A 23,363-nucleotide genomic window follows, 5' to 3' on the forward strand; every position below is an offset into this window, starting at 1 on the left:
GATATAAATCAGTGATCAGCCTTTATGGGCAACTGTCAGATTCTTTTAAGACTTGGTATAAGATGTAGAGCTTGATAATGCAGTGAATCATAATTGCTGTTTCTGATTGTCTCTGTGGCTTTAACTTAATTTTTACTTATTTAAGTGTTTCTTACTTGCCTGCCACCTTCTCCTGATGAGGTTAACAGTAAAAGCCTAGGTAAAAGATAACTGCCATTTATCCCTCAAATGACAGCATTATCGTGGCCAGAATTGAAAGCAGGATCAATTGTCTTTCACTAAAAACATATTTTTTAGAAGCAGTGTATGTAAGTATGTATACATATACATATACATATATATTTACATATACATATACATATACATAGTTTCAAATATGCTTTAACTCACTAAAGGGAGGCTCTTGATCTAGAAGAATACCAAGCAGAATGTGGATAGTGTCTAGAAATGGTCTAAAAGTGAGTCATGAGATAGGGCACCCCAAAGGAGATGGCAAAGCTCGAGATAACTGTCAGCAATGAAACCACACGTTGCTGGTGTGTGCTGAATATTCTTTTGGCATCTGTGGATTTGCAAGAAGGATGATTCTAACTTCCACCAGTCATTCAGTGAACTTTTTGGATAATCTGCTGTGTTCAAGCACCTTGCTAGTGACTAGAGATATAAAAATAAACAAGCTGTCCCTGACCTCAAGTTGTTGCCCTTGTCAATTGGAAACATAGCCCTCTAAACAGTACGGTAGGTGTTTATGAGAACCATTTCTCATAACTGTTGGTGTCATGCTCCTCAGACCACGCTTAATATTAGGTCCACCCAGGAGGGTCATAAAATCAGAGCCAAGGTGGAATATAGGAAAACAAGCTTTCTGAGACACGGCTGAAGGCAGAGATGTTGTTCAGAGAGCCATGGGCAATGATGATGTTTTCTTCTTTGGATTAAGTTGTATCATTGCTGAGAACGAATCTTGTTCAGAAGTCAGGAGTGCCTGTTATTTGTAAATGTCCCCTTAAATGCAAATACATAAATTATTAGTATGAATTCCTCTGAAATGGTGATAGATCCCTCCCCAAAAGCTGGGAGGTGGTACAAAACTTGAACTGTTTTTTTAAAATCAGGCAACATCTTACCCAGCACAGACTGGGTCACTGGCATCAGTACCCACTGTTAGGGTATCAGGAGCAAGGGAAGGCCATAGCAAGATGCTCTGCTTCTGTTCCTGCATTCTGTAGCCAGTGCTGACAGTAAGTTTCTGTATCCTTGGTTAATTAGCTTTGGCATTAATCCAATCTCTCTGTGTGTGCATGTGTGTATGGTCTCTTTCTGCTAATTTTTAATACATCTGAAACGATACAGTACTATAATTGACATACATCCAAGGTTGGTGATGTTGAGAAGTGAGTAGATAAGTGAAGGGAAGACAGCACTGGGGGTCACCTTCACAAAAGCATTGATGAGAGTTAAAGGATGAACAGGCCTGCAGCAGGTGCAGGGTGCAAAGTACAGTGCCATAAAATAAAGTGGTGTGTATTAGGGGCTGAATTGTGTTCCCCCAAAATTCATATGTTGAAATCCTAACCCCTAGTACTTCAAAATATGGCCCTAGGTGATGACAGGGACTACACAAAGGAAATCAAGTTAAAGTGAGGTCATTGGGATAAGCCCTAATCCAATACAACTGTGTCCTTATAAAAAGGAGGAATTTGGACACAGAAACATGGAAGACAGTCTGAAGAGCCACAGAAGATGGCCATCTGCAAGCCAAGGAGATAGACCTAGAACAGGTCCTTCCCTCGCAGCCCTCAGAAGGAACCAGCCCTGCTGATACCTTAATCTTAGACTTCTGGCCTCCATAACTGTGAGGCAATAAACTGTTGTTTAAGCCACTCGGCCTATGGTGCTTGTGTTACAGCACCCCTAGAAAACTGATACAGTGTGTTTGGAGAATGAAACCACCAGAACAACTTTCTTGTTTTCTCCCATGATTGTAATGTCCTGGGAGAAAAAAAGGCAAAAGAGCCAGTCTGCAGAAGCCCACACAGAAGTCATCTCTCCCTGATCATTTGTTCTGATCCAGACCTCAGAGTCCAAGCCACCTGGACACTCCTCCACTGTAGTACATTCTTTGGGTTTTTCATAATCTCTTCTTATGTTTTTAGCCTCTTCTACTAAACCCAACTGCATTTTCCTGCTGTTAATTAGGGAGTCATTACAAGCTTCATATTAACTGTTTCATATTTGCCTCATTATCTTCCCCTTGTGACTTACTAACATGGCTCGTGTGTGTCAGAAGCTAGTGTCATTGTCGAGAACATCACATGGGATAATATGTAGTCCTAGCCATCATGTCTGGTGTTCTCTGCCACATCCTTTATTCTTCCTGACAATTCCAAATTTAACCGTGTCACTCTTGCTTTTGAGAAGGAATTGAGAAAAGAAGAAAAAGTGTTATTGACATTGACAGGGGGTCACATGGCTGCTGCTGGTACACAGTAGGGTCCACAGTGAACAGGCAAGGATTCTCTCTGGTCCCTCGGCAGATGGCACTGCCTCAAAGACCTTAGTTAGTTAGTTTGGTCATGGGACGGAGTCCACTTAAGGGTCCACGGTTGGTCCACAGGTAGTGGGTTTATTACCAGATTCCTGAATAAACATGGCACCTTCCAGGTCACTGGACAGGTTCCTGGCAGCAGGACTGGCCCCAGACCACAGCTGGAACTGAGTCATGGGTCCACTTCTGGGTCTACAGCCAGGACCAAGGTCTGAAGGCCTGCACAGATAGGCCTGTCTCTCTCCAAGTGCCTTGGTGGACAGGACTGAGCCTGGAATGGACTGCTGAGAGGAACTGGAGCCAGGTTACAGGGCTGCTTCATAATCCACAGTTGGATCCAGGGGCACAGTTGGACCTCCAGGGGCACAGATGGACATGTCTCCTGCCAGTCCCTTGTCAAGCAGAACTGCTTTTGGACTTGCAGCTGAGCTTGTCTGGAGCCAGGCTATAATACCTCTTCAAAGTCTGCAGTCAGACCAAGGTTGGCGGGCCTTCCTCTGGAAGCATGGACAGCCCTGTCTCCCATTGGGCTCTTGGGTGGGCAGGACTACTCCTACTCCTGGGGCCACTTCAAGACCTACTGTTGGGCCAAGGTCAGCAGGTCTGCTTCCATGAGCATGAACAAATGTGCCTGCTGGCAAGTCCCTGAGATAAGTAAGACTGCTCTTGGATCAGGGCTGAAAGGGACTGGAACTGTATCAAGTCAGCAGGCCTATTACCTGGGGCACAGTGGGGCATGACTCCTCTTGGGTCCCTTGGTAGACAGAGCTGGTGGCAGGACCAAAGCCAAACAGAACTGCAGCTGAGTCCACAGGGGGCCAGGGATGTTTCTGGTTCTGTAGCCAGGACCACCATTAGCTAGCCTGACACCTGGGCATAGACCTTTCTCAAACTAGTCCTTCTCAGCCTTGAGCTCCACCAAGGTTTTGAAAGCTCCTATTGGGATCCCAGAGCTCCCACAAATATACTTTTGTCCATGGATGGCTGCCAAGTTACTGTTGCTGTGGGTAGTTATGAGCAAGAGACATCTATTAGACCTCTATTTTGATGTCACTTCCAGGGTGGTGCATCTTTTCATACGGCCAATAGATATATAATTATGATTTCCTTAAAATAACTTCTTACACTATTGTTTTGTTTAGATGATCTTTAATATTTTTTTTTCCAATAATATCTATCCCCAGGAATATTGACTAAGTCTGTGAAATTTCTTTGTCTTTTTGTATTCCATCGTATGACGTCTTTAAGCATCTGGATTAGCACTGATTGCTATTGTTTCTTTCTTAACAGTACTTTTTGTTTAAAAAAAAAAAAAAGTAATTGAAAATATTTTTACTTCCGGTAATGATGGACTGAGTCACTCAGCTGACTCTTTCACATTTCACTGTCTAGGACAAGGCACATGGCCAAACCTGAAGCCCATGACACAGGGAATCATATGTTCACCAAAGGAAGAGCATCAAGTATTTTAAACAGAAATAAAAAACAATGATTCTGAACTATTAGTACCCCTAATGGTTTGGAAAAATAAACAAACATTCTCTCTGGAGAATGATAACCTTACCCTAGACTTCAAATAACTACTAAAATGTCCAGCAAAAATAACTAGGTCATGTGAGGAGACAAGAAACCATGAGTGATAGCCAGAAGAAATAATTGACAATAGAGACATAACTATAGAAACTTCAAGTATTGGGATTATCAGAAACATATTGTAAAAGAGCTGCTTACTATGTTCAAGGAGATAAAAACCAAGCTTAAATTTCAGTAGAGAACTATAACCTATAAACAGTGAAATAACAGATTTGAAAGTGAACCACATAGAAATTCTACAACTGATAAAATGCAGTAACCCAAATTAATAAATCAGTAGATAGTTTTAACAGTGGATTAGACATAGCCAAAGAATGAATTATCAAAGTAGAAAACAAATCAGAAGAAAATAATCAAAATACAGCATGTAAAAACAAAAGGTAAAAAATATGAAGAGAACAGTAAGAGATATAGAGAACACATTGATGTTTAGCATACCAGTTAAACTCTCAGGAAGAAAAAAAGTAGAGACAATATTTACAAAGTTTAAGGCTGAAAATTTGTCAGAGATTGTGAAAAAAATCACACAATTCAAGAATATTATATTTTCAAGTCAACAAAAACAGTTCACCAACAAACTGACACTAAAAAGAATTTCTAAAGGGAGGGCACTCTTAAAAATATAAGAAATAGAGATCAAAGAGTATAAAATATATGGATAAAGTTAAATGAGTATTGACTATATGTAATAAGTAATATCTTATATTTAAATATATATAAATATTTACATATAAGTCCTATTGTAGTTCATTACAAAATAGCATAAATCAGGAGAAGTAAATGGAGATAAGGTGTTCTAAACTCTGTACAGAATGGGAAAAGGATAAAGCTATCAATTTGTGTTAGACTTTGATAAACAGAAGTGGAGTACAACCTAACTGTGGAAGATAAATGTGGGAGATAAGTTAAAAAGCTCCTAGAAGATAACATAGAATAATATCTTTATAGCCATGAGATAGGAGAAAAAAAAAATTCTTAAGGATAGAAAAGGCACTAATCATAAAGGAAAGGATTGGTAGGTTGATTACATTAAAACAAGAGACCAATCATCTGGACACTATAGGAAGAGTGAAAAGCCAGGGTACAGAGTGGTAAAAGATTTTTGGAACATGATAACAAAAGACTCATATCTATATTTATAGTTAGTAATAAAAACACTCATAACCCAATAGAAAATTGAGTAAGTGATTTGAATGAAGTGTTTCCAAGAGAGGAAATCCACATTGCCTTAAACATATGGTAATGTGCTCAGTCTCAATCCTCAGAGAAATGTGTGTTAAAACCACAATGAGGTGCCACTATACAACCAACACAATGATTTAAATTTTATAAGCTGACAATACCAACTTTTGAGATAAGGGAGCAGCAGGTATTCTGCTGTGTTTGTGTGAATACAAATTAGGACAATGATTTTGGAAAACAGTTTGGCACACCCTGTAAGCAGCAGTTCTACTCATGTATGTACAGCCCAACAAAAATGTGTTCATAGCAGTATTATTCATAATGATCCAAAACTAGAAGTAAGTCATCTATCATCAACAGTAAAATGAATGAATTATGATGTATCCTTACAGTGAGTATTCAGCAATGAAACATGAGCAAGAAATGAATAAATCTTACTACATAAAGTTGAGCAAAAGAAGCAAGACAAAAGTCATACGTGCTGTAGGATTCCATTTATACAACGTACAAAAAGGGAAAAAGTGATAAATGATGTTAGAAATCAGAAAAGTGGTTACCTTTAGGAAAGAGAAAAGAATGTGTGGGAGGTGAGAGAAGCACGGGGACACTCACAATGTGCTATGTTTCTTGATCTGAGCAGTGGTCATATAAGTGTCCATTTTGTGATGTTCATCAAGCTATACACTTACTTTCTATACATTTTTCTGTATAATTTAATTTTCAATTAAAAATACTGTTTTAAAAAAATGTAGTCGAGGGAGCACCCAGTGATTCTTGAGATTTATAAGGACTCAAATATAAAGCGATGTCATCCTTAGGATAGCACTGAAGAAAGCACTTCCTTATGTTGGTGAGGTATTCTTTATCTGCCTCTCTCCCCTAACAGTCCTTGACCTTCTTGGGGCAGGGCCTGTGTCCTCATCTCTGCCTGACACAACGAATTCTCACTGCTTGTTTGTGGGATTCACGAAATAATGTACTAACGTGAAAAGTATGTTCCCATTCCCAGGTTAAGAAAACAACTGAAGCCACCTTGCAGACAATACAAGATATGGTCACCATCGAGGACTATGATGTGTCTGAATGCTTCCAGCATAGTCGCTCCACAGAGTCTGTGAAGTCTACTGTCTCTGAAACCTACCTGAGTAAGCCCAGCATCGCCAAGAGAAGAGCGAACCAGCAGGAGACTGAGCAGTTCTACTTCATGGTGCGTCAGTTGCTTCCCTAGCCACTCTTGGGGCTCAGATCTGGGGTCCCCAAATGCTACTTCTGGAGTTCCATCAGCATCATCTCGGGTTCATTATTAAAATATGTCTACCTTCGGAGTTCCTGATTCAGTTGGTCTAGGATAGGGTTTAGGAGTTAGTACTTTTTAAAAGAGATGAAGACAAATTTTAAGAGATCTGCATTAATACAGAACTTTTAAACTTTAATGAGCATACGTGTCACCAAGAGAGCTTGTTAAAATGTGGATTCTGATTTCAACAGGTCTGGGGAGGGAGGGACCTGAGAGTGTACCTCTAATAGGTTCCCAAGTGATGGCTGACACTGCTGGTCTGCATCAGACCACACTTTGAACAGCAAGGTTCTAGGATCTCAAGCAGTGGTCCCGTCCTTTCTGGCACCAGAGACTGGTGCTCCTATGAGAATCTAATGCCTGACCTTCTGAGGTAGAGCTGAGGCGGTGATGCTAGCGCTGGGGAGCGGCTGCAAATACAGATGAAGCTTCGCTTACTCCCCTGCTACTCACTTCTTGCTCTGCGGCCCGGTTCCTAACAGGCCACGGACCGGTACTGGTCTGCAGCCTGGTGGTTGGGGATCCCTGATCTAAAAGATAAAAGTGTCTAAATTTTAGATATCCTATGGGAAGTTCCTTGACATTAAATTTTTTTTTTTAAGTTAAAAACAAATCTTTCCTTCTGCAGAAACTCAGAGAATATTTGGAAGGTAGTAATCTCATCACAAAACTTCAAGCCAAACATGACTTATTGCAGAGGACTCTTGGAGAAGGTCAGTCATTTGAAATAGAGGGGAAGATGACATGGATTATATGTGGTGTCATGTGTATATTCCATGAAGTGCGTTGATTGTGGATTTGTGCTTTAAGAAGCAGAGAACACTGTTTGGATATGGCCTTATCTATCTCTATAATAACCTGCTTCTCTCTGGAACTATTTCTTGATGAGCCTGGTGCTATCCTTGGGGTTGAACAGTGAAGTCTAGGGAGGGCTAGATAGCCAACACAAAGCTCCTAAGGAAAGATTTTCAGAGCATGGTGCCCCTGACAGTAGAGAAGTCAGAAGGAGCTGCATTTGCCCCTACCTGCTAACCTCGTAGTCACCGCTTCCTTCTTTCCTTAGCCTTTTCCGCCTCTCCAGCCCCACCCTGTTTTTTTAATGGACCAATATTTTTGTCCCATCTAATGCCTTTTTGGACCCTAGAAAGCAGTTAAATCAGTTTGGGTGACTTTTTTCTTTCCATAGGCATTGGTTTTAGTTGAGAAATAATCTCATTAGGTATATTTCTATATCTAATAATAGAAAAAACAATAGTAATAACACTTACATAAGACTTTCTCTGTGCCAGGCATTGTTCTGAGCTATATATTTAACTGTATACTATTGATTTCTCCGTTTTTACAGGTGAGAAAACTGAGAGGAAAAAGGGATTATAGGCAAAGAGGACTACCAAAATGTTACTGTTTCTCTTTAATCTACAGGAAATTTAAAAGGAAAAAATAAATACAAGCAAAATCCGTGTCTTAAGTACCTCATAGTCTGTAACTTTTACTCATTTTTTACTCACATTAGATCCCACTGGAAGGTTTAAAAAGTGAAAGAGAATATGAATGGGAGTGGGAAATGAGGAACTGAGTTGTGTGAGTAACTTAGGCCAAAAGAGATTGCTACTCTTTGATGTAAACTCTTGCCTCTTGTCATTCTAGAACCTTCCTTACCTATAAAGAATTTTTTTCATCACCTTATTTCCTTGTTTCTCCAAAGGCCCTATTATCTTCCGGGAATGACCTCATGGAGAAAGCTCATCATGACCTAAAACTCTACGTATTACAGTTAGGATGCCAGATTGTAAGATAAGAGGCAGGTTTCACTTAGAAAAAACATTAACATTTATACTACTAAAAAGTATCTTAAAAATATAAAATAACCACACACAACATGTGAACTTTCATTAGATTCTGAATCAAAAAATAAAAGTTACAAAAGGCATTTTAAGGACAATTGGGGAAATGTAAATATAGACTGTATATTAAATGATATTATTAAGTTAATGTTAATTTTCTTAAATATGGTGGTACAGTTAATGAAGGAAAATATTCTTGTTCTTAAGAAATGCTTGCTGAATGTCATTATGTTTGCAGCTTACTTTCAAAATGGTTCAGAAAAAAGATCTGGGGATTGGGGGAGAGAAAGAAATAAGGTCAATGTGGCAAAATGTTAACGATTGGGAAATCTAAGTGAAGAGTACATGAATGTTCCTTATGCTTTCAACTCTTCTGTAACAGGAGTTTCAACTTTTTTTAAAGAGATCTTTTTGTACTTTCAATAGATCTTACTCAGGAATTGTGTCCTGTGGTTTTTCTCTTTTTTCCTTTATAGTCATTAAAGGTCTTTTTTTTCCTTCCATTTTGCACAAATGCCCGGGATTTCAGTTATACCTCTAAGATCAGGCACGAGTCCCAAAGCATAGGTTGTCAAAAGTGTGGATGAGTGCTTATAGGCACAGAGTCCTTCCCTACAGGACTGGATACCACTTTAGAAATTGTGAGTTGGAAGGAATTAAGTAGTGGGAGAATTCATTCTTGGCATCGCGTGCGGATGTGTTAATACACTTGGGATCTCATTCTGAGAATTTTATGTTACTCATTCTACATAGATTCTCTTATGTCTCCTGGGGAAAAAACCCCAGTGGTTAATATTATTTTGCATGCCATTATTGGATAGGACTATATTTTAGCCAGTTTGCTGAATCCATACACCAGATTCCGTCTTTACTCAACTGTGTAAAGGTATATTGCACCTTGTAAACTCGAAGCCATGATTTCCTCATCTTGGAATTTCTTTCAATAATTTCTAGTGTCCTAGTGACATGAGCTGTGTTCAGATGTACCAGGCCTTCACTGGACTAGATTTATTCTACATGTAAAACTGGTTGGTTCTCATCTGGTGGCAGTAGACACACTAGCCTCTGCCCACTGGTTACAGACCTCTCTTCTCCTTAGGCTTGCCCAGAGTGTAGACTTGAAAGCACACCAGTTGTCATTGGTCACTGCCTGGGGTTGACACTGGCAGCTTTGCCCAGAGAAAAGCCAAGCGTGGAGATTGTGCCTCACCGTTTAGCTTGACCATTGTCAGGCTGCTAACTTTCCATGTGAGCCCCGTTTGCGTTAATTGACTTGCATTGCACCAAAGGAGACAAGGAAAGTTAATGGCGCCTGTCCCACAGTGAGACAATGCAATGGCAAGCCCTTAAGAAGGAATCCAAGTTGAGATTTGGCTAAATAAGTTTAGTAGCACAGGACTAACTCAAGGGTTTAGCAGTTGATCATACACAAGTAAAACTATAACTGCAGACATGGGCCCGTATAACTGTTCACTTTTGGCAGGCTACCAGTGGCCCAGTACGTCCTTTGATTTACAGCACTTCAAAGCATCTACATTGAGCTCTAAAGTTGCACTGTCAAAATTCAGAATTCCAAATCTTTGAAATATATTGAAATAGAAATAAATTTGTTAAGACCAAAGTCGTCATCATCTTCTTCATCCTTCCGCAACAGCATTACATCTTTTTGCGATGTCATTTATTTTTAAATTGGAGAAGTTAAATTGAGCACCGTAAATGAGTGCTGAAATTTTTTTTTTCTTTTTTAGCAATGAGCCTTAATGTTCACATTGGCTTCTTTGTGTGCAACATGTGGAATTAAGGGGATGTAAATATCAGAGCAGTTTTTGCTAAATACAGAAAATCTGACACTAGAAGCTCAGTTCCGTGTTATATTATTTCTAGCCCTGGGCATGAGGTTCTGATGAAGGCATTAAATAGGTTATCCTCACACAATCTATTGTCTGTCTTTGAGTAGGAGCATAAATATACTTTCGAAAGAAAAGATGATTGTGAATAATTGTGTTTTTTTAGAAAAGCCCTGAAGTAGTTGTTATTAAGGAAGAAAAAGACTGGAAAGTAATGCCAGGAGTTCTTACCAGTCATTCATCAGGGACCTTCATTCAGTTCGAGACGCGCGCATTTTCAATATTTTATTTAGTTGTGTTTATGTTTTAAATCTCAAATTGCCACCAAATTATGTTTTGGTTTTCCTTTTTACTCTGTAGAGATAAAATACATTTGGGCGTGAAAAATAATTCACTTCCTAATCCTCAAGTGAAATTGTAAGAGTAGTCGAATTAGGTGTTTATATCAAGAACAAGATAATCCTGGGTCTTTGGTCATTTTTTTCCTCCAAATGGCATGTATTGGGGGGAAAGGGAGAATGAGTTGTCTGTTGTTTTTAATAATTAAGTAGCCTTCCAAAGAAAATGATTGAAATCTAATCCTCAGACCACTGGAAGCTTTCACATTTCTCCAGGAAGCAGATTCTTCTAAGCTTGTGTGTTATTGATCTATTAATGATGATACTGATTAAAAAAATAAAACCTCATTTATCAGTTGAGACACACTCAGTACTATTAGCTGGACAAAACCGGATGTGGTGGTGGTAGTTATACTATGAATGCTAGTTCTTGCAAAGCTTGCTCTTGGTTCATTAATCAAAATGTATCTTTTATAGACTTTTAATTTTTTATCTCATACTGTTAACTATGGATGGATGGAGCAAAACGATTTTAAGCCATTTTATATATGACCTTTTTCTAAATCTAGATTGGGCTATTTTAACAAAAATAGCAGATTTTAAAATTATAAAGCATTTCATGTTTAAGGAATTATTATTGGCATCTTATCATTGAATTACTTGAAAGTGATTAACTTCTGTTTTTCAATTTAATTGTATAGCTATTTTTAAGTTTGTTTAGTAATTTATTAAATTTATTAGGTCTTCCAGGAAAAGTTGAAAATCACATATCACCTATATGTGGGATATAAACCTAAAAACAACAAATGAACAGGACAAACAGAGACTCGTAGACATGATCTATAGACTAGTGGTTACCAAAGGGGAGGGAGTAGGGGGGAGGTCGATGGGGGGGGAATAAATAAATAAAATAACGCCATTACTGTAAAAAAATGAGATAGCACACTTGTGCTATATGATATGTATACTCAATAGCAGGTATAAATTATACTAAAAAATAAATGCACAAGAAATATCACAGCACATTTTACAAATAAAACAATGATAAATTTATTAGGTCTTCAGTATTTTATATTTGGCTTTAGCCATATGGAACAGGTAGAACTGTAAGCCATAATCCTTACCTCACTTCCAGGATCTTTCAAAGTATTTGCTAGGGGAAAAAAGACATATTTTTACAATATATTACGTGGGAGCTCAGGTCTAGAATTAAAACAAACCTGGACCCTAGTGCCAGACCCACCACATACTAATAGTATGAACTTAGGCAAGTCACTTGCTTTCTCTATGCTCAGGCTCTTCTGTAAAATAAGAATAATAATAGTATTTACTTCATAAGGTGGTGAAAATTGTAAGTTAATATTTAGAAAGTGCTTAGAATTGTCTAATAAATACTAAACACCATTGCTGTTTTTATTGTCACTACTAATATATTATTTTATATCATACTACTAGTTTCTCAACCCTCAACCCTTTACTCATTCTACTGACTCATCCTGGGTGATCTCAGCTAGGTCCCGTGGCCCTAACACAACCTAAATGGTAGTGACTTTCAAATCCTAATCTCCAACCCTGTCTTCCTTTTGCACTTTAACTCTGGAAAAAACCTGCTGAAGTATCCCATAGGCACCACGTGCCACACTCAACTCACTATTCGCCCTCTACTTTCTGGTAGGCCTTCTCTCCCACTTATGAATATCTGTAAATTATTTTGGAGTTCTGTGTCCACCTTCTCTTTTTTTCTTCTCCCCAAAGTAGCAGAAAGCCAGCAAAAGGAAAGGACTTACAGTTAAATGGCAGGTAGAACCAGATAGCAAGGGGAAAATCAGATTCTTTTTCTTTCCCCTCACCCCTACTCCAAGTCATGGCCAAGACCTGATTCTGCCAACAATCACAGTGGCCTGGATCTGTGTTGAGAGAGGTATTTTCTGATCTTAACTGTTAGCCCCAGATGAGTAAATAGATACCAATCAAAAACTTTATGTTACTTGTTATTCAAAAGGAAACAGTAGAGTAAAGACTCCTTTGCAGCCTGAGACTGTTCATTCACCATTCTTAGCAAGCCAGCTTTCTCTACGATTATTTTATTGGCCTTGCCCTACAAGTCTGAATCACTGCATTATATGATGAACTGGACTCACTTGTTTGCGCTACAGCATTACCCTTCTTTGCTAGCTATATTTTCAGGCTGTTTGAGCACTATATCATCATTCTGCAAACAAACCAGTCGAATGGTTCACTTTCCCACACCCCTTCCCATGGTTCTACCCTAAATGTAAGAAAGAGCAGACAGCAACCATAGACACATTCAAACTTGAAATGACTGTAACTTATAGGAACACTACAAAAATACAGAGTTGTTATGTAAAACAAGTTAGGAATTCCGAATGTGTAAGAAGAACCTCATGTTTTAAATAACAGAATTCTATGAAAGGCTTTTAGCCTACAAGTCGATAGGATGTAGCATAATTTAATGTCCTTGTACTTTAATATCTGCAAATGTCATTTCTGATTTCAAAATGCAACTTCTCTCTTCGATTTCATATTATAGGAAGAACACCAATTTATTCTAAAGGAAATTGAGTTCTCCCAATTTTATTTAACCCCCTGCTTCTCTCGCACAAGTGCCAATCAAGACAGAGGGAATAACTAACATTTGAATCTTCTATGTGTTTTATTTGCATTTCATCCTTAAATTTACAGTTAAGATCAAGCATCTATTTCTTGCTAGGAAAAAAAAAAAAAAGAAAAATTCTGCCTCAAATTGCCAAGTGAAACATGTTTCTCCAGTCTATAGGATCTATTAAGTTTTGTGTATAGATTTTATGAAATATTTACTTTGAATTTTTTCTGTCATTATGTGCTATCCTCATGCTTTCCTCCATAAAATGTGTAAGTTATTATAAACTCAGAATCTCAAAACAAGAGACAGATGATACAAAAGATTACTGAATGCACTCCACTAATTCCATTCAATTTACTTATTTTACTTTTTTTCTGCAGGTCATAGAGCTGAATATATGACTACAAGGTAGGAAAATATTTTATTGTAACTTGTATCTCACTCTCTTTAACAAGAAACAATCATTTAAATGCTGCAAGAATGAACATATTTTCTTAATAAACATGGAAGATAGTTTTGGCTTGACAAAACACAGTAACATGAAACATTTGGGGTTCTCACAGAACCAGATTTGCTCTGGCAGATCTGAGGATTTCCCAGTGGAATTGTAAAGCTCTTTAATGAGCAGATTCAGTTGCGGGGAGTGGGGGAAAGACCTAAATTGAAAGCTTTGGGTTTATCTGATTTTCTAGAAAAAAATCCAAGACTTTTGATTTGATAAGTTCGTTAACAAGCAATGTTCTGTGTATATCTACTGTATTAGCAAATAGAAAGAATGGTTAGTTACATTCTGCTCCTACTCTCAATTATGTCATATAAAAATTAGAGCTATGTTGAATATTCTTAGGATTTTAGCGCTCTATCCTTTTTTGGTTCATTTTAAAGATTTAACTTTTAATGCCCACATACTGCACTTCTTTTTTTTTCTTTCTTTTTAATTCATGGAAAGATTTTGAAACTACTGCTGAGGGGAAAAAAAGCCTTTTTGGAAGCAGATTCTGATTTGGAGTGGGGAAAGCTTATGGCAACTTTTTTTTTTTTTTTTATGTTCACATTTGCGTAACAGCCAGAAATTATTCTAATTAACATAGCAAGACTTTGCACTTCTAACGCTGAGTTCTCTTTGAGGTAAGAGGCATTTAGAACACTGATGTGTCTGTTGCAGTAATTGGCAAGTTGATTTTCAAGGTTATAATGTTCCTGCTGGGCCATTTATTCAAAAGCAAGCCCCTCTTCTAGGTGAACTAATGAGAAAGGTGCAGCTATTGACTTGTCTAAACTTTACAAAAATCCTGAGCTTTTTTTTCCCTCTATCAGTGGTGAAGAGGAATATTACTTCTGCACAGTAATATGCAGCTTATGGAGCTTTTTTCACATATAGTCTCTCTTTGCACTATCAATATTTTGTCTATTGTTTCTAAATTATAATTAATGTAAGGCACTTCAAAAAAAATTTTTTAAAGGAGAAGGAATGCAAATATATTAATTTGGAATGACAGTTGTAATTGCCAAATAGACTGGATATTCACATCACTCTAACCTGGTACTTTCTCTCATCCGCACTGGTATCCTACATAGGTAGCCAGATTATCAGGAAGTTATGTGGTAAGCACACACCCAGAATGAGTCATATAATTCGAAAGAGTCATACAAGGTTGAATGGCCCTGGCTTTGCTCACCTGATGTGTACATAGTAGAGCCAGAATCATCAGCACACCATTCTGCCTGAAAAACCACCTCTGCCCTGGAAGTTACTCTGATAAGCATTCAGGCAGTTTGTTTTAATCTCAAGTCTCTCTTGGAATTTTAGTATCTTCACATTTGCCTCATATTTTAGAACTATAGAGAGAGGCGATTCTCAGGCCTTTGGTAGAAAACTCAAAAGACATTCCTCCATTAGCCCCAGCCAGGGGTTACTCTATATCTCTCAGTCATGCAGGAACTATTACCCAGTGCCACTTGGAGCTTTGGCACCCGCTACAATTTTGCTTGTCCCACAAATTAGTGACCAAACAGAATGAACCTGTGTTCTTATCCTCTTAGCTTTGTCAACCATTCCAGATACCACCACATGTGAATCTCTTTTGGACCTTTTTGTAATAACCACGTTTCCTAGTTTCCACATTTGATGTTTTGCTGTCTTGGGGCCTTGCTGACTCTGAAGGGACTGCCCCTCTGAGGGTTAGCCAGTTCCTAGAGATAGTAAAAGACTTGCTTGCAAGTGTGCCTTGTAAACAAACCAACCAATCCAGAGCCCATCCCCTCAGCCACCTCCTTCCTTTATTGAGCTTTCACACACAGGGCCACTGTTCCCCTTCCCAAATCACCCGAAGGCCAGGTACCAGCCAAATAGGGACAGCTCCCTCTGTCTCAGACCCCACCAAAATTACTCAGACTAGCCAATCCTAAACCTGTGTACCCTGCCTTGCCCATTCCTTCCCCTGGGAACCATAGCAAAGACTCTTGCCCACATTTTCCCTCGCTCCCTCTGACCCCTGACCCACCCTGCAGCTTTTCCATGTGCCCACCTCCCCCTCACCCCCGTGTAGTGGCATTTCCCTCCTCTTGAGAGCTGTGAGTAATAGACTGTCTTTTCAATGACAGTTGTTTCTGATCTGATGGCCTCACCACTCCTGAACAAAAATAAAGTCTGCATTTTAAATGCTTCTCAAATAATGAAAAAAGTAGATGAAATCAAGTACATATGGTTAAATTCCTTGGTGAGCAGTTGTTTCCTTTTCTGTTGTTGTTGTTGTTGTTGTTGTTAAATCTACCAGATAGTTTCCTCTGTGAATAACACAGAATTCATTGTATAAAGAGTAGAAGTTTCAGCAGTGGCACATTATGACTTGCTGCCTGGTAGACATTTCCATATTTGCTTCTAGACACTTGCAAAGGTCCCTCTTACCTCTCAACAAAAAACAAAACAGCAAGCACCGTAAGACTTCAGGTGCTGCTTGCTGCATGCCCCATTATTCATATGAGCCCACCTACTGGGGGAGTCTTAGAATTTGTGTGTGGAAGGCTATATTAGCAAGTGTGTTCCCCTACCTCTCTTGATTGTAGTGGTAATATCTTATAAAGCTGGGCAGGCTTCCACAGAGATTCTTGGGATTTTGTTTCTAAACTGGTATTTCTGAATTTTGATAAACTAAAAAGGTAATTCTTCCTACAGAGTTTGCAGCTTAATGAAGGGCTTTACCTAATTTCCAGGTGTGATGTACATCCTCATATAAGCCTTCCAATTAAGTTTACATTGATATGTCCAAAGAGAGGTTTTCCATGCATTCCTTCAGCATATTTGTAGAAGTTGAGTCAGGTAATTCTAGACCACTTTGCTCTAAAGGGAGAAGACAGAATAGGACCCCTCTCTCCAATTTCAGAGCTTGACGATGCAGGGTTTCTAAATATAGTACATGATACACTGGATGTGCATACATCAAACAGACTAGAGGAGGAAACAGTTCAGAACAATAAATGGGTACATCCTAATGCTCTACAGATATTTAGGTGATGAGATAGTTTGTTTTAAAGAAATAACAATTCACATGAGTCCGTACACCTCTCCCCTAGAAATAGCATTGAAACCCAACGCTGTCTTTTCACTTGTGATCCATTAACAGTTACTTTTGCATAAAATCAAAACTCGTTAATACCTGAGGGATACTGAACAGATATGATGTTTCACTGAAGGATTATGTTGTAACTGAAAATATGATATTTAAGTTCTCGTATTGGGATCTATCAGAGCCCTAATTTTTATGATGCTTATCATTCTTAAACAAACTAGCAAACACATGTCAGCTACAACATGCAAGAAAGTAGTAATCTGAATGAATAGTTTATATGGTTTTTGAGCTATAAGTAAAAGTAAATACAAAAAAAGTGGGGGGGAGGACTATTTTCTCCTGTGGGTGGGGGTGGAGAAGGAGCACAGAATTCCTGTGTTTTATAATTTTGATGTGACCTATGGGTATTTCACTTATTGTTTGATTTCTGCCACACTCAGTAATTATATTCCCTTCCCTTAGGCCTCCAAATGTTCCCCCTAAGCCCCAGAAACACAGGAAGTCCAGACCCCGCTCACAGTATAATGCTAAGTTGTTTAATGGGGATTTGGAAACGTTCGTCAAGGTACTGGCACCAGCCATCTGGGTGGCTGATCTCCATGCTTCTTACTATAATGGTCTCAGCCTCTTATAAAAGGAGGCAGGTCATTATGTCCAAGTCTGTCCTGGGGCTCTTTGCTTTCCCAGAAAATCAATATAATATTTCCTGAAGTCAGAAAAGAATATTTGGTTTGAGTGCCTTCAGAAGAGGATGTAAATGTGGGTGTTAATGTGGGCAAAAGAGAAAGCCCTCTTTATTTAAAAAAAAAAAAAAAAGCCCTAATCTGTACAAATAGGAAAAGAGCTACCTGATAAAATGTTTTGTTTTTACTCATGCAAATGAGATGGCACAAAATATATTTTTTAAGTTCATTAATAAGGTAGCTCTGAAGCTCAGCAAGAGTTTTTGATTTCCCATGACTTGAGGAATTCATTATATTGGATAAATTGTAAGACCCTGTGGTCTGTATCTTGTATCTCTGCTGTGTTTACTCTGTCTTCTTTTTCATTCTGTATTTCTGATAATGCTTCTAGCCGAGGACGAAGGAACTCGCACGCAAGACATCAGGTATAGTGCTAGAGGGAAATGAGGACACAGCGTCTTTCACTCTTGGAATCATTTTCAAATCATAGTCATGCTTGGCTTTAATGGGTTTTTAAGGTCTTTAAAAGAAAAATGTTTGCAGATGGAAATTAGATAGGTTTATAGATAGGCTTTACTGAGAAAGAAGTTATGGAAATCAAACACTGACTGAAGAAGAATAAACTCTTAGTTCTTATGTATTTGGCAAACGTACCAAATTGAGTCAGTGGCTTTTATTAAGGAAAGTCAGTTTTAAATACCAAATGCACATTTAATACTGGATTTTGGACCCTTATGTAAATTTTACCCAAAAAAAGGAAGAAATTAATGTTTCCTGGCTAACATTTTATGACATGGGCTGCAGTGTTTCTGAAGACTAAATTTATATAGGAAACCACATCATTGATAATCCTCCCTTAATAATGTTACAGATATCTTCTTACATTCTTAATCATGTATTACAGACGTATTACTTTCTTTAAAGGCAGATCTTTTATTGAACATGTACTCCAATGGTTGAAAAATGCATGCGTGCACGCTTGTGGCATCTGTATGGACAGATACATACATATATACTTACACACACAGATTGACTACCTCTAGCAACCTTAAAAATTAGCCCTAACCCTAGAATTAAGTGAAAGGCCACTGGGCAACCTAAATAGCAATCATAAATGCAGTGCCATAAGCTTTAAACCCAGAAGAACCTTATTGGCTCTAATTTAATAGAAAATTATTGTCAAATTTGATTATCTAGTTTCCCAGCCTAGAGCTTCTAAGCAGGGGCAAATTAGATGGAGAGAAGGGAATGATAAAATGAAAGCACTGAGATGTGCAGCTGATGGCCCAGCAGAGGAAGAGAATATAAGAAAGCTCAAAGAAGCAGATGAATTAGTCCATTATATCTGATAACACGGTACAAGAATGACTGCTTAAGATGACAGGAGAGCACAGGTATTTTTATAAAAGATTTTTCATTAAGAATAGTTAAAGGAAACCAAATTTAGGCACTAAAGGAGTAAACCAGTTATCATGAGAAATTCACTTACATATGAGAGCCTTTCACCGTTTCAGATGGCACGTTAAATAATCTTTGGTAGTAGCAGTAATACAGAGGAGACAGATTTCTACACTTCCAAAAAGTGTCCCACAATATCACTGTGAGACAACAAGAGCAAAACCATTTTTCTTCTTTTTCCTTTGGGGAAACTGAGACTCCACGGGATTTGTTTGAATGGTAAAGAGAACACAGCTTATTGTAACTTCTTGTAAAATATTCTACCTAGGCATCTGGCATCCATGAAATTAAGTTAAAACATACACACTCATTACTTTTTGACTCTAAATTTCATTATACCTGAAAGAAATACTGATAATAGCTAAAGATTAGCAATTAGAGTAAATGTAAAGACAAAAATACTTTTAAGTAATGTGTAAACCTAAGACATTTTTTATTTACAACTATTTTAGTGCAAACATTTTCCTTTTAATAACCTTTTATTCTTTTTCTTTTTGTTTTAACACTAAGTTCAGAGGTACAAGCTAATATTCTCCTTATCGCTTACATTTAAATATTTGTCACTCTTTTAGATAACAATGTTACATGAATTATTCATACGAAGGTTACTTCTCCTAAAAAGCACTTGTATCTTAAAGAAAAATCCCCTTACATATTCAGTTGGTTTTGTTGTAATTACATTGTTGTTCTTGAGCCAACTAGTCCACGCTAAAAAGAGTATTCTTAAGGACCTTCTTTAAGAAATTAATAAAGTTTACTTTCCTAAAATAAATTAACGTTTAGAGAAACTTAATACAGGCTCCAGAAGTAATTGAACCATTAACTGGATTATACACTGATTAGATTGCCTTAAAACCTAAAATAAAACTATTCATCAAGTAGTGTATTATCCATTCTAGGAAGAGTAAAGAGTTGAAATTGCCGAACCACTTTATTTCCAATTCTTCCCCTGTGGCTTAATTGGAAAGGTTAGTGGATTCTGAATTGTTCTAATATATTAAGACAACCAAATTCTTCGTGCGTTTCAGAATAAAATTCCTCATGAATTAGTACCTGATGTCAGCTATTCATTTTGAACCTCCATGTTTCCTTTAAAGATCTAATTTCTGAAAGAGCAGAGCCTTAAAAGTACATGAAAAATAACTCCATAGTCAGTAACCTTCTTTAACTACACGGAGTGCATGGCATTGATACATATTTAACTGTGACCTCTGCAGCTCCTTCATCTCATTTGTCATCCTATACATGTTTTAAAGCATTTTCAGAATTCACATTTGTTCAATAGAGTGCTCTGCCTACATTACAAGATGTGGGGAAAGATGGCCAAAAAATGTTCCTTTCTAAGAAAACAAGATCTACTGGGACGTGCATTTGTGCGTTTTTTCTTAATCCTTAAAACATGAAAAAAAGAAAAGAAAAGAAAAATCTATAAGGATGAGTAAGTTCTGATGCAAACTAAATAAATACAAGACACATTATAAGCATCTGTGAAGAAATTCTCATATCATGCATCTGGAAACATATGAGCCTCTCAGAGATGTCACAGAGGATCCTGAGATGGCTGCAAGGTAGCGTTTGGAGACAAGTACAGCCATTCAGTCCCAAGATGCTATTGCCAATACACTGAGTTCTCTTCTAGCGCCATTAGATTTATTACTTGCATAAATAACCTTTTTAAAACAGTAGAGATTCATATATTTGTTTTGATATGTGAGCCTCAGTATAAGTAAAAGACGAATTAGCTTGACTGTCTCTAGGCACAACAGGGTTAAACCGAAGCAGCATTGCCTTAGATGTATTTCATTTGGTTTGTTCCAGAACTGAAATATACCTTTGGTTAAATGTAATTTTCTTTTTGGCCCTTGTGGAATATTTTAGAAGGGGTGTATTTGGAAACAATCATCTGAAAGAATAAAAATTACTCTTTAATTAGGGTTAAACTGTGAGCTTTATTATTACATGTGATTTAAGCCTCTCCTTGGCAGTTAACTGGTTTCCATCTCTTTACCTAGGACTCGGGACAGATTATACCCCTCATTGTGGAAAGCTGTATTCGGTTCATCAATCTCTATGGTAAGCCATAAACTACGGAATTCTTATTTAAAAAAAAAATAATCACTGGGAGTATTTCAATAAATGTGTCTTTCCATATAACATTTAATTATTCATTTAATTATTGAGAAAAAAAAAATTCCCTTCTGTTCTTTTTAGGTCTTCAGCATCAAGGGATTTTCAGAGTGTCTGGTTCCCAGGTGGAAGTCAATGACATTAAAAATTCATTTGAGAGAGGTAATTGCATGTCTTTACCCATAAGCAAGCCATGTTAAAAAGTCATCATTTTCTGTAAAGTGAAATGGCATACTCATTCTCTTTATCTTCAGAAACTTTTCTCTTTACATTTACTTCATTTTGGATATTGAGGTCAGAATCTATTTAGCATAGTTGAGAAATGAAGCCAAAATCATAAAGCTTTGTGATCAAGTATAGAAAAGCATATGAGCTTTGAATCCTGGTTTAGGCCTGACGGTGATAATCCTCAGCAGATATGTCAAAGGTGGCGCATGGAAGTGTTCTAGAAGAATGGCAAAGACGGACCTGGGCCTAGGCAGCAGGTGTTTGAGGCGACTCATGTCTACTTTCTTTGTCAGGAATTCTCATTCCCTTTATTACTGTCCCCAGACTCCTTCCCTGTGACCTTAATGGATGCCTTACTCTTGTTCACACTTGGCTATCAAATAAGTCTTACTAAACCATTAATTAGCACATGGTGATTAGAAAAACCATACACTTCTGTCAGGCGAACCTAGATTTAAATCTGATTCTTTCATTTACTAACATGTGATTTGGGCCAGGTCACTCATCCCTCGGTTTCCTCATCTGCAAAATTCCAGGATTGGAATTCCTCTGCTCAGACGTCAGGCCGAGAATGCTCAGAGAGGGCCATAATGGCACAGAGACAGGGCTACTTTCTCTCTCTCTCTCTCAGCCACGTTCCCCTGGCCTAGGCTTGGCAGGGAGCCCTTGAAAGTTTGGAATCTTGGTAAACTTGGAGGCAGATTGTTTTCCTGTTCCAAATTCTCCGATATGATGTGTAGAGCAGAGCGGCCTCCCCTGTCAGCAGCTAAGTGTTCTGAGTCTCTAACACTGACCACGTCCAGGATAAGTTGAAATGTAGTAAAACATCAGATTCCTGTGCTAGCCACAACAGGCGTTATTATTTTTCCTTGGAAATTCCCCTGACGTTTGTTATTTGTTTGTGATCTCTTTGGTGAGACTTTCTCACATTGGGCAAAAAATGTATATTTTGGTAAATTTGTGTTCATTGATTTCCTACCCTGGGAGCAGAGAAAAGGGAATAACAGGTCCCTGAAAATAAACTGCCTCTAGAGGCAAAAAATAAGTGAAACTGCAGTGTACAATTTTTATGAACTTTAGAAGAGCAGTCTTGTGAATAAAAAATAGAGTTTGATTTAAGATTGCATGGTATTGTGTTGAACTTCTTAAGACTTCTATCTCAATTTAATTCTGCTTACCACAGAGGATGATGGAATATCATATTTGCGATATATTTTTTAAATTTCCACTTTCTATACAAATGTACTGCTAAGGGTGCATTTTCAAATTCCCCTGTCTGATTGTAAAATCTTCCACTCCTAAAGGCAGCTTTCGAATATTCTGTGAACAACACCTTGCCACTTTGTGAAACACATTTAATTGTAGGTGTTTACAATTAATTGAAGTCTATAATATTTCAGATGCATTTTTCTGATCCATATAGCGTAGCCAGACAGACCTATATTATGTGTTTTTCCCAGTAGGTTAAAAAACACAGAATGTAGTATTTGAATTCATGTCAAACTAAGATTACAGATTTTAGCTTCAAAAAAAAGTTGGGTAAAATTTTAAATCCCACAATATTTTATTTTAAGAACTTGGTAACTTGTAAAGGATTATTTGTTAGCATAAGATAAAAAAAGCTTTACTTTAGTCAACTATTTTTAAGTTAATCATGGGGTGGGATATCTAAACCAATTATTTTAATTTTAGTACCATATAATCTTTCATAAAGTATAATTAAAAGATACATGTATATATAGAAATGTGTGTGTGTGTGTGTGTATAGAAACATTTTTATTCAGAGGGAAAAAGAGAAACACTGTGTGCTTAACTAATTTTTTTTTTTTTTAGGCGAAAACCCTTTGGCTGATGACCAGAGCAACCACGATATTAATTCAGTTGCTGGCGTTCTGAAGCTCTATTTCCGTGGGCTGGAAAACCCCCTCTTTCCTAAGGAAAGATTTAATGATCTGATTTCTTGTATCAGTAAGTGGACTTTTATTTTATTTTATTTTAGTCTTTTCCCACCAGAATTGTTTTACTA

General features: G+C 37.6%; 1 protein-coding gene across 3 annotated transcripts in view; it reads left to right on the forward strand.

Moving 5' to 3' along the window:
* Positions 1-23,363, forward strand: part of SRGAP1 (SLIT-ROBO Rho GTPase activating protein 1) — a 231,133-nt gene that overhangs the window by 174,358 nt on the left and 33,412 nt on the right. For 2 of the 3 annotated variants that reach the window (XM_006923700.3, XM_025040947.1), the window contains exons 9-15: positions 6,333-6,530; positions 7,249-7,333; positions 13,653-13,680; positions 17,304-17,406; positions 20,995-21,055; positions 21,194-21,271; positions 23,171-23,305. In XM_006923700.3, coding sequence (XP_006923762.2) covers positions 6,333-6,530; positions 7,249-7,333; positions 13,653-13,680; positions 17,304-17,406; positions 20,995-21,055; positions 21,194-21,271; positions 23,171-23,305 — 688 coding nt within the window. Of the gene's footprint in view, positions 1-6,332; positions 6,531-7,248; positions 7,334-13,652; positions 13,681-17,303; positions 17,407-17,915; positions 17,950-20,994; positions 21,056-21,193; positions 21,272-23,170; positions 23,306-23,363 lie in introns of all 3 variants that reach the window. The other variant, XM_025040948.1, reaches the window with a different exon arrangement.

Source organism: Pteropus alecto, unplaced genomic scaffold, assembly GCF_000325575.1.
Source record: "Pteropus alecto unplaced genomic scaffold, ASM32557v1 scaffold76, whole genome shotgun sequence".
In the NCBI taxonomy this organism is placed as follows: domain Eukaryota; kingdom Metazoa; phylum Chordata; class Mammalia; order Chiroptera; family Pteropodidae; genus Pteropus; species Pteropus alecto.